Genomic DNA, 12,589 nt, shown 5'->3' with positions numbered 1-12,589 from the left:
ATCAAAACTGATTCTCAGAATCACTTAGAAGTCTGATGCACTATTCACAGCTGTGATTTGTTCACCAGTAAACTGGCAGCCTATCATGGTGGAGATGGGCATGGGAGGAGGGGAAGGGAGGGGGAGCAGAAAAGGGAGGCAAGAGATTCCCCAAAGGAAGAGAAAACTGTAATTAAGAAGAGGGGAGGGGAACAGAAAGAGCAAGAAAGTGAACAGAAGGTGGGATTGTCTGGAGGAGGTAAAGCAGGAAATAGAAGAGGGAATGGCCAGAAGCTAAAATAAATAAAATAAAGGGAGAAAGGAAGGTGGCTGGGGCTTGAGGGGAAATTAGGGGTGTCATAAAGTCCGCTGGGCATGGAAAAGAGGGGGAAAGCACTTATTTGCAACCGCAGGCACTTAACACTAACAAAAGCTCCTTTTGTTGAAAGGGAAAAGTCCCTGATATGTAAATAGACCTTTCCCAGTGGCAGGAGACCAGCTCTGAGGCAAAACATAATTGATTGGTTGAGTTTAACTTGATGGTGATAAGGTGTCTCCGTGATTGATAATCTGGTATGTAGCTGGGTTAACTTTGGCCCCAAAAGGTCTTCGTGTGGTGTAAGAGAGCCCGTTCTAAGATGTTGGGTATCAGGTGAGGGGATTTATTACCACGGAGACCTTTACTCCATGACGTTCTTTCCTGACCTGGGATTGTTCCTGGGGAATCATTTAGCTCCAACTGCAAAAGGAGGAGGAGCCCAGGGTTGCTGAAAATGCGTTCAAATTCCCCGGATCTGTGTTCTTCCTCCCTGTAGTAACTAATTCTACAGAGTACCAGAATTTTCCTGAAAAGTATCTTGAAAGTGTATTGATTTTGTGCATTCCTGTTTAGGGAAGAATTGTGGCCACCCTTTCCAGACAGATGAGAATCTTTGCTTTAGTTTGGAAAGCCAAGAGGCTTGAAAATGCTCTAAAATTTCCATAGAAACATGACTTTGTTGACTTTGAAAAGGGCTCATTATAGATAAGGATAAATATATAGGTATCTGTCTTCCCCCCGGCCTGGCCAGAAAACACTTGATCTTTTAAAGATTCTTCCCATGAAAATAGATTTTGCCAATAATGGGTCATTTCTGCCTTGTGTCCTGAAGGTATGAAGTTCGAATCCAAGCCTGCACCAGGCTGGGCTGTGTGTCAAGTGACTGGATGTCCATAGAGACCCTGGAGGTTGCACCGCGGCAGCAACCCCCTCCCCATCTAGAGGTGCAGATGGCTCCAGGGGGGTTCCAGCCCACCGTTTCCCTTCTGTGGACAGGACCCCTCCAACCAAATGGAAAAGTTTTATATTATGAATTGTACAGAAGACAAATAGCAACTCAGCCTGAAAAGTCAAAACTAGTGCTAGCCTATAATGGAAGCTCAAGCTCTTTTAAGGATGTCGAACTACTGCCTTTTACAGAGTATGAATACCAGGTAAGAAGGGGGTGTTACCAACTCTCTCTCAGATGATGGGGACAGATCAGTGCCTACTTGAAAAATTGCTTGCCGTCTAAAAAGCCACTTAAAGAAACATGGGGCTTAAGGAGTTTAATAATATTCTTTTTTTAATATAAATTTATTTATTTTAATTGGAGGTTAATTACTTTACAATATTGTATTGGTTTTGCCATACATCAACATGAATCCGCCACAGGTATACACAGCTTAAGCAGTAAATGAGGGAGGAAAAGGCATATTCATTTGCCTTCTTCGTTTTCTTGATTCTTGGTCCATGTGATACATGCTTGTTATTCCCAGGTAGATTTCAGGTGAAGTATTAGCATTTCTTATTAATGAGGTGGTTTCTATCATTAAGCTTCCTTCTGTCAGTGTTGCCTTGGCCACAAATACTCCTTGTGAAAAGATCACTTTGAAGATAACTCATGAATTGTAAAGAGAGAAAATAAAATCTAATGAGCAAGTGTCTCCAGCGCCTGTGCTGAGAAAAGTGTGGAGGAAACAACTAATCTGTGCATGAGGATGAAATAAGTTTTGTAAGAGCACAGCCTAAAAAAAGAGGACTTTGCATACCCCAAAAAAGCCAGGCGGAGAGGGCAATGGCACCCCACTCCAGTACTCTTGCTTGAAGAGTCCCATGGACGGAGGAGCCTGGTGGGCTGCAGTCCATGGGGTCGCTGAGGGTCAGACATGACTGAGCGACTTCACTTTCACTTTTCACTTTCATGCATTGGAGAAGGAAATGGCAACCCAATCCAGTGTTCTTGCCTGGAGAATCCCAGGGACGGGGGAGCCTGGTGGGCTGCCATCTATGGAGTCGCACAGAGTTGGACACGACTGAAGCGACTTAGCAGCAGCAAAAAGCCAGGAATTAAGAATACTCTGAAGGTATTTTGAAATCAATAGAAGACTTCCCTTAGGTTTGTTTTGTTTGCTGTCACAGTGCATTTGCAGTTTTCTTGTAACAAGCAGCCCCAGTTCCTGTGCGGGAGTGACTCCCTCCCCGTGCTCAGGCTTCGGGCTTGGTGGCAGTGTCAATCAACATGTCAGGCTGTCATGTAGCCAAGTGGTGGGCACCTGAGTCATATTCAGCCCCTCAGACTTGCCTGGGGCTTGATCTTCAGCAAAGTGAGTCAGAATTTTAAAAGGTAAAATATCTCTAATTTCAATCCAAAAGCTTTCCTTATCCTTGCCATTTCCAAGCCTGGTTCTTCAACTGTTCTTTTAATTACACATCCCTTGGTATCTGAGGGTGGGGTTGGCTCCAGGAACCCTACAGATACCAAAATCTGTAAAAATTGGCATAGCATTTGTATATAACCTATGCACAGCCTCTTCTGCGGTTTAATTCCTCTCTAGATTATTTATAATACCTAATACAATGAAGTGCCACATAAATAGGTGTAAATACAGTATAAACATTATGTAAATAGCTGCAGGCACCTGGCAAATTCAAGATTTATTTTTTGGAGTTTTTGTCAAATTTTTTTTTTTTTTTTTTAATCCATGGATACAGAAGTCATGAATAAGGAGAGCTGACTGTGCTCCCAATAAACTCCCTTTTGCTTAAGTCAGAATCAGCTTCTCTTGCTTACAGTTTCAAAGGAAGCTTGCTGAATGATGCAAGCACTATGTGCCAGGTAGAAGACCAAGTACAATTTTCTAAGAGAGGAAACTGAGCCTCTTAGGAAACTAAGCCAAGAGCTTGCCATAACCAGAAATAATAAAACCACAAAGTCACCAGGAATATGGTGAGCAAATCAACAGGGACAATGACCAGAGGTAACATTTTAAGTGTGAAAGGAATATGTTTTCGGCCAGTAATGTATGGGACAAATTTCCCAGTGAAGTTGGTAAGAATTGAGACTATAAATTCATTTTTGAATGGTTTGGAGAAGTACGCGGATAGAAATCCGTAACCCCTTGTTTGTAATCCCAAATCTAAAAATCTCTTTAAAACAAGTTTTTATCTAGGTTTGGCACAACTCATTTAGCAGCAAAACCCGTTCTAAACAAACCTGAAGCTATTTATAGCATTTATTTATCCAATTTAAAGTGAATATTTATATATTTTACCTCAGAAATATAATGTTTTATTACAAGAGCATTCTGGGGCCATTACAAAATATACAGTGTGTGCATGTTATTAACTCCAAAACTTACAGGACAGTTATTTAAAAACATATCAGTTCCCAAGGGTATACGGTAAGGATTGTGACTTATGTCATGGAGGAACAAAATACCCATTGATGCCACAGTTGGAAACAGAATTTGTTTAGAAACAGCTAGAACCTATGTAGCCATCCCTTTGTGCTTTATCATTATCTTTACAGGAAGGTGTCAAGTTATCAGAGACTCTTCTGTCAATTATCTAGTCTTATGAATAAAATGATCTAGTCTTATGAATAAACCTGCACCTTTGTAAGAGAACTGGATGGCATCAGCATAAGATGTTGATATTTGGCCTCGCTTTAGACAAAGCTAAGTGATCCGTGGATACTAAGAGTGAACCCGTGATTATAGCTTCTTTGGCATCAAGCGTCAATGAGTTAAGTAATTGGCTGCATCATCTGTAGAGTCTTATCTGAATTTTCTAAGGAATGGTAAACCCCAAGCATGTGCCTTAACTCTGTCAGTTTTCTCACTGTTGGAGGATGGAGGGAATGAAATGTGCTCACTGAACTGAGAAGGTGTCTTGAGACCAAAAAATGAAACAAGCTTCTCCATAGACTCAGTGGATCAATTTATTATATTTACAGGCTCAGCTGGTAAAGAATCTGCCTGCAAGGCGGGAGACCTGGGTTCGATCCCCAGGTTGGGAAGATCCCCTGGAGGAGGGAAAGGCTACCCACTCCGGCATTCTGGCCTGGAGAATTCCGTGGACTGTATAGTCCATGGGGTCTCAAAGAGTTGGACACGACTGAGCGACTTTCACTCACTCACTCACTCGTGGCATATTCAGGCTTCCCTGATAGCTCAGTTGGTAAAGAATCCACCTGCAATGCAGGAGACCCAGTCCAATTTCTGGGTCAGGAATATCCACAGGAGAAGGGACAGGCTACACACTCCAGTATTCTCGGGCTCCCCTTATGGCTCAGCTGGTAAAGAATGTGCCTGCAATGCAGGAGACATGGGTTCGATCCCTGGGTTCAGCAGATCCCCTGGAGAAGGGAAAGGCTACCCACTTCAGTATTCTTGGGCTTCCCTTGTGGCTCAGCTGGTAAACAATCTGCCTGCAATTCGAGAGACCTGGATTTGATCTCTGGTTTCGGAAGATGCCCTGGAGAAGGGAAAGGCTACCGACTCCAGTATTCTGGCCTGGAGAATTCCATAGACTGTATAGTCCATGGGGTCACAAAGAGTTGGACATGACTCAGCGACTTTCACAGGGTAGGATTGGGCAGGCAAAGACCCAGAAGCATTGGCAGCTGTACTGTATATCATGAAGGGACCAATGGAACAATATTATAGTTAACCTCGGGTAGGGGATACCTGCTGAGAAACAAGATGTGCATTTCTAAGTCAGGGTTTATGAATGGGTAACTAGTTTTGTTACCTATTAGAATATTCATTGGAAGGACTGATGAAGCTGAAACTCCAAAACTTTGGCCACCTGATGTGAAGAACTGACTCATTGGAAAAGACCCTGATGCTGGGGAAAATTGAAGGCAGGAGGAGAAGGGGACAACAGAGGATGAGATGGTTGGATGGCATCACCAACTCGATGGATATGAGTATGGGCAAGCTCTGGGAGTTGGTGATGGACAGGGAAGCCTGGTGTACTACAGTCCATGGGGTTGCAAACAGTCAGACATGACTGAGTAAACTGAACTGAACTAGTTTTGTGAGAACTGATTTGGAGAATAACAGAGTACAGAGGCCTCCTGGTCCTAATGATTATTAAACAATATATTAACTACAAGCCCTTGATGACAGAGAAGTGATTCACTGCACAGTACAGTCCTGGGTAGGGTCAGTGGAAGGACAGGAAAAAAATGTATGAGCTCAATATGGTGTCAATGATGCTAACAGTCATACACTCACCAGGAGCTAAGAATAACCAGGTACCAAGGGACCCACATTTCAGAGGAGAGATGAGTTAAGAACCTCAGGCTATGCTATTATGTAACTGTTACTACCAGCCCTGTGTCATGGTCCTCCTCCATATTCACTTCACCCAAATGAAATTATTTAATTTGATTTTCATTTGATTTCTAATTTGTATTTACTAGCTAATCTCATGCTATATAGAAAGCAGGGGGAAAAATCTAGCCTATCAGCCCTAAAACCCAGTTCTTACAAGAAATATTTTGAAAAATATAGATTAAATGCCAAAATAAATGAACTAAAATATTGGATTTATTTAGCCTGTGCAAATGCTGAGTCTTTATAGATCCTGTGTTATCTTACAGAAGTCATTTAGGAAGTAATGTACTAAAAGAATTGATTTCCCTTTAACAAAGAACATTTTGTCTTTGAGAGGAATTTGAATTGTTTTCAAACCTGTCTAAGGGTTACTTTTCTGCAAGTTGCTTTTTAGAAAGCACCTTTATTGTCCTAAAATCATCAGTTTACCCACCATGCCAGTGATTTGACTGACCCTCCTACAGAGGATTGTGTTTTGAAATAATCCATATAGTTGTAGGAGATGAAAACAAAGAACTTTGAAACTGCCCAGAGATAGAAACCTATTCCATCAGAAGCATGGTGATGATCTATGGTTGGGTAGGTGGCCATCCACCTGGTGTGCCTAGTGGGTCTCAGATGGTCCTCCATTATTGTATTCATACCTGGTTTTGAGTTAAATCATTGATGGCAGCTTCAAAAATTCAGTTACGTGGGAAGAAGAAGACAGTATTCCCTATGTTATCACATGGAGGGGTCCTGCTACTTGCCACTTACAAACTCAATTACATGCTCACCAATGTCAGTAGAAAGGAAAGATGCCTTTAATTAACAATGTAGTTGTATGCCTCTGATTGAGACCTGAATCCACAGTCTTTTAACTGATATCGTGCCTGATCTCAGGTTCTTAATGTCTGTCTCTTTGCACAAAGAATTCAGTGAGAGACAAAGTGACAGGTAAGTAGATTTATTTAGAGAGAAATACTCCATCTCAGAAAGTGAGAGACCCTGAAGTATGATGTGGTTAATTTTTATGAGCTGAGTAATTTCATAGGCTAATAAGTGGGGGGAATATTCTAGCTATTTTGGGGAAGGGGATGGGGATTTCCAGGAATTGGGAATCCCACTTTTTAACCTTTGTGGTCGGTCTTGGATCCGTCATGACATCTGTGGGTGTGTCATTTAGCTTGCTGACATGTTACAGTGAGCGTTTAATGAGACTGAAGTTCCACTGGAAGTTAAATCTTCTGCCATCTTGGAACTTGCTGGTTCTAAAGAGTTTTTTTTCATGTCCTAGCACAGTGTCATTCTTTTAAATGTTGTGCCCTGCCCCCTTCCCTCTTATTTCAAGAATGGCAGCAATCTGGAAAGATGGTAGACTTAGCATCCCCAAATAACTGTCTCAGAAGATTCTGTTCAGTCATGAAAACTTTTAATGTCAGATAATAATTGACACAGAGGGTCAGAGTCTTTGTCCCCTGCTGTGAGCAGGCTTGTGATCCTCCTCTAGATCTTATCTTGTTCACACAGTCTGATCACACAGTTTGTTCAGGAGATTACTGAAGGGGAAGCTAGGGGAGAGACCTGGTCATCTGTTAATTACTTAGTCTTCATTTCTATTTCTTTGATCTAAGGAAGGAACCAACAAGTTAGGCCAGATATTGAGTGATCAAAAGATTTGAAAGATGTGTTTGGGCTGGAGTGGAGTAGAGCATGGAAGCACTTGCTTTAAAAGTTAGTTACAATATACCTTTGCTAAAATAAGAAAAGCGGCTTCCTGCCGAGGATGCTTTCCTGCAAAGAGCTGCTGACAAATCCCCATTTGTCAGAACATCAGTCCATTTCTGTGGGATTAGGGGTGAAGTTCTATCTTCTGTGATTTCTTCATGCTGATACAGGGCACTGTATTCTCAGACAGAGAGGAAGATGTCAGCATGGGTCTAGAGCATCTCTTTGCTGACTGTTTTCGTTGCCCTCTTACACATACAGACAGAGCAAGCTGCAATTATTATGATACCTACAAAGATATAGAGTAGTAATGTTAATGCCATTCCCTTGAGACCAGTTCTTGGAATTGTACTAGCCACAGATTCAGCACTGCTCAAGATGGAGTAGCTTATATCATGGCTCCAGTCAGATCATCACGCAGTTAGCTTTCTTCTTCCCGGGACTGCTGTAAGAATATCTGTAAAACAAGTCAGAAATATGCATCAGACTCTGAGTCCATGACTCTGTTGTCCTACTCATTTACTGTTCGGTTTGGTACTTGGATGGGAGGAGGCCCTGCAGGGTTTTGCTCCAGTTCACCTCGTCTATATTAATTCTTCGACCTGATGACCAGTGATAGACCTCTGGGCAAGAGAATAGTGCATGGATAAATTCTGATAAGCAGGAGGGTCAAAAAGTATCTGGAGAAAGAGATTCTTACTGAGAGGGGGAGAATCATTTGCTACAGAAGATATGGGGGCAAAATGGTCACCTCATAATGACTCATGCAACCAATTTGGGAAGTAGCATGGTTGAAGCAGGCAAAAGCTGTGTGGCTTTACAAGCATTTCCAAAGTTTTCAGTAATACCTCAAAACTGAATACCCTAAAGGTGGTAGACTCAGGATTTATAGTACAAAAGGATTGCCTAAAGAGTGCATTCAGGGTGCAAATACCCAGGGGTGGGGGTAGAGATTCCCAGAAATCTGCATTTTTACCCAGCAGCTTAGATGGTCTACATCCTCTTTTTTTTGAGAAATACTGGCCCGGAGGGTACAGGGATGTTGCTATGCTACTTAAGCTCGATTTTCAGGTGCTGATTTCTTAAATCAGTGGTTCTCATCCCTGACTGCACATTAAAATCACCTGGGGAACTTTAACAACATTCCGGTTGCCAAGGCCCATCCCCCCTGTAGTTCTAATTCTGGGGTGGGTCCAGGCATCAGTGCATTTCAAAAGGTCCCCAGGTGACTCTAATGTACAACCAGGGTTGACAATTATAGTCCTAAAGAATCGTAAACTGATTGCCTAAGTAAGTGAACCCAGCTCCCCACGAGTGCCTAATTTACATGATGATAATTGATGGCCAGCCTATTTACCTTGGTCTGTCCATGACTTTCCTGAATCAGAGTTCTCTTTATTGTTTTGGTATGAAGCTGGAAAGAGGAACAGAATATATAACCTGCTAAAGCTCATGTCTTCAATTAATCAAATAATTTCATTTGCACTTCCTCTTGGATTTTGTTTGGTTATGGTTATTTCATTTTGTTTCGTTGCTCATTTGGGAGGGCTGGATTTTGGTGAGAAGAGTTAACACTGACCATTATTGAAAATGGGAATTTTCTAGTTTGATTCATTTCAACACAGCTTCTGGATTGCTGGGTTTCATAAAACAACAGAAGATCTGAGATATAAATCACAGAAATTTGAAATTTTTTGAAAAAGATTTATTTATTGCTGTGCTGGGTCTCTGTTGCTGTGTGAGGGTTTTCTCTAGTTGTGGCAAACAGAGGCTACTCTTCATTGCCCTGTGCGAACTTCTCATTGCAGTGGCTTCTCTTGTTGCGGAGCATGGGCTCTAGGGCCTGCGGGCATTAGGCTGTTGACTCAGTAGTTGTGGAACTTGGACTTAGTTGCTGTCTGGCATGTGGGATCTTCCCAGACCAGGGATAGAACCTGTGTCCCCTCCATCTTCCCCTCCATCAGCAAGCAGACTCAATGAGTAGACTGCCAGGAAAACTCAGAAATTTGGAATTTAAAAAATATATGTTTCACAAGGATAAATGGGCTGACTTTGCTGAGTGATGAAGTGCAGGTTCTCATCAAACAATAAACATTTGTGAATTTCCGATACAATTTTGTTTACCAAAACCTAATTTTAAAACAACTCTGCAAATGTGTGAATCGTACCTAAATGAGATGCCTCTTTGCTAAATGAAATTCTTCCAGTGCACAGACCTTTTCCTTAAATAGAGATTATAGGCTTGCTATGCTACAAAATACTTACATATCTGGTAGGATTTTTTTTTTTTTTTTCACAGACAGTACTCATTTCTATCATCAATGCTTTCAAAATTGGGATGTGCAAATATATATGATATAAAAGCTCCACAGATTCTATGTGGGGAAGTTCTTAATTGTTCAGCAAGCAAATTAAGATAGTAGTCTTTCCACAGGCTTCAGAGAGGGACCTGGGTGTGTGTCTACTTTTATAAGAAGCTTCAGCTTTGGTCTGCGGGGAGAGGGCCAGTGAGTGGTTCTCAGTAATTGCGCCTTCATAGTCATACACCCGCTTACGGCAACGATGACTCATCATGGATTTACGAGGGCTGTCATAGCTCCCCTTTCATTGAATCCTGCTGTCACTGACTTAATTAGCTTTCCTGAAACTTCCCCACTTTGACAGATTTTTTTCGATAAGCACCCACACACACGCAGGGGCTCTGAAGGCTTCAGGGGCCTCGTGACTGGATGACTGAGACACGACAAGTCAGCCTTGGAGGAAATCCCATGTGTGACTCACCTGGCATGTGGGTCTAATCTCTGAGCCGCCCAGAGTGGCAGTCTGCTACTTACTAACAGACCGACACTGCCCCCAAACAGTTCTGTCCGAGGATTTATGCAGGAGAGGCTGGGAGGAATGGCTATGGGGGAGATGAACTGGGGGTTCCTACTGTTCCGGCCCCAGTGGGTATGCAACAACTCCAGGAGGGGACAGTGGAGGCCTTCTCTGCACCAGCCCCCACGGAAGATTCCCACAGTGTGGGCAACAAGCTATCAACAGAAGTGAGGAGCAGGAAGGATGGCAGGTTTTTAGTTTTTTATCCCTATTTCTGGATCCTTGAGCAAATTAACTTCCTTCAGCCTTTCCTCAGCTGGGAGTAGCAGCTCTTTCCAGTTCTAGATTCTGGGGCCCTAAGTGGGGGGTCACCTACAAGCACATGCTTTTAAAAATTCTCATCAGGGACTTCTGTGGCAGTCCAGTGGCTAAGATTCCGTGTTTCCACTGCAGAGGGCATAGGTTCATGCCCTGGTTGGGGAAATAAGATCCCACGTGCCTCTCAGTGTGCCCAAACAAACAAAAACAAAATTAAAAATTCCCATGAAATGTTAGCTTCTCTTGATTGGCCTTGGTCATCTATAATTTGAAAATCTCACAGAATACCTGCTGAGCCTAAGCAACTTGATTTTCTGATAGTATTTAGGTGTAAGTTGTATCAAAGCATGTGCGTGTATAAACAGCAAGGTCCTACTGTACACACAGGGAGCTATATTCAGTTCCCCTGTGGTAAACCATCATGGAAAAGAATATGAAAAGGAACACGCGTATGTATAAGTGAGTCACTTTGCTGTATAGCAGAAATTAGCACAACAGTGGAAATCAACTATAATTCAGTACAATTTTTTAAAAAGTCAGTGAGGCTATGAGACCAGCTCATATACTAATAGTCATGTCATTGTGCCTAGTCGCTCAGTCATGTCTGACTCTTTGTGACCCCGTGGACTGCAGCCCTCCGGGCTCCTCTGTCCATGGGGATTCTCCAGGCAAGAATACTGGAGTGGGTTCCCATGCCCTCCTCCAGGGGATCTTCCCAACCCAGGGATTGAACCCAGGTCTCCCACATTGCAGGCAGATTCTTTACCATCTGAGTCACCAGGGAAGCCCAAGAATACTGGAGTGGGTAGCCTATGCCTTCTCTAGGGGATCTTCCTGACTCGGGAATCGAACTGCAGGCTCCTGCATTGCAGATAGATTCTTTACCAGCTGAGCTACCAGGGAAGCCCAGTCATGTCACCACCAAAATGGATATAAGGGAAGATCAGTAGCAATGTTTCTGAAACCTAGTTCTGAAACCTAGTTCAAATGAATTAGAACTATATTGTAAAATATAAATGGAAATACATAACAAACCTAATTTATTCAGTTCACTAAATAAGAGTCCCACGTAGGTCCTTGAGAAAATTTACATCATCCATATGGTATAATAACTATTTTGCTATAATTGGCAGAAAGCCAACTTTCCCTTAAACGGAAGACAATTGCTTCTGTTCACCTGTCTGGGAAAGGGACTAAAGACGTTCCTTGAAACCAAGGAAAAGGTGCAAACACTTTTCTGTATCTCAAGAATCTCTCTCAAAATGCAGGACTGGATGCTGTTAGATTCATCCCTTATCTCCTTTCTTTGCCTCAGATTGTCTTTATTTGGCTTCGTTCCACACCAAACTCTCTCCAGGCATCAGAGAAAATTACTACCCCAGTGCTTTCTGACTCAAACCTTCTCTGTGTTTTGGTTTCCTTGTCTTTGAAATGTGGGTAGAAACACCACTGAACTCCTGGGCTTGTTTTGGGATTAAATGTGTTGATACATGAATGTGCTTAGGTCAGTACCTCATACATAGAAACTATTCACACAGAATAGTAATAACAGCTAGTATTATAACTGTCCCACCTGAGTGGAAATGATCTTGGGTGGCCTCAGCCTGCAGTGGCTTGAAGCAGGGTTTCAGCTCCTGGCCAGAGATTGAAAGTGGCCCGTGGCAACAAAAACCCTGAATCCCAGCCACTAGACCTCCAGGGGCCAGTGGCCAGTGAAAAGGTCCTGGCCCATCAGCTGTGTAGAAATGAATTTCCACATAGAGATGGAAAGTAGTGAAGCAAGTAAAGTGTTTATTAGAAGGAAAAAAAAAAGTACAGTGTGTGTGGATGGACACATGGGTAGGCTCAAAGAGAGAGCTGTGCCATGCATACACCCACATCTTTTAGCTAAGATGCCTTCCAGACAAGAGGCCCATGGTAGTTGACATTACTTACTATGGGGTGATGCCCCTCCCTTCTTGACCTCCAGGGAGCCTTTCTGTACATGTGTAGTCAGGAAGATCTCCTTGACTTCAAGAATGAGGAATATGTGGTCTTTTATCTCTAATCTCAGTAGAGCTCTACTTCCTCTTGGAAGAGACATCAACTGTTCAGTCTGGGGCCCATCCATCTCCTGCCTCAGTAA

The 12,589-nt window shown here is 42.6% G+C and overlaps 1 protein-coding gene across 1 annotated transcript in view; it reads left to right on the top strand.

Annotated features, from left to right (window-relative positions):
• Positions 1 to 12,589, top strand: part of USH2A (usherin) — a 930,744-nt gene that overhangs the window by 855,828 nt on the left and 62,327 nt on the right. Inside the window, exon 63 of the mRNA XM_052653949.1 lies at positions 1,131 to 1,452. Within this exon, the coding sequence (XP_052509909.1) occupies positions 1,131 to 1,452 (322 nt within the window). The remainder of the gene's footprint in view (positions 1 to 1,130; positions 1,453 to 12,589) is intronic.

This window comes from Budorcas taxicolor, chromosome 16 (assembly GCF_023091745.1).
Source record: "Budorcas taxicolor isolate Tak-1 chromosome 16, Takin1.1, whole genome shotgun sequence".
NCBI lineage: Eukaryota > Metazoa > Chordata > Mammalia > Artiodactyla > Bovidae > Budorcas > Budorcas taxicolor.
The sequence above is the reverse complement of the archived record's forward strand: the minus strand, read 5'-3'. Positions and strand labels throughout refer to the sequence as shown.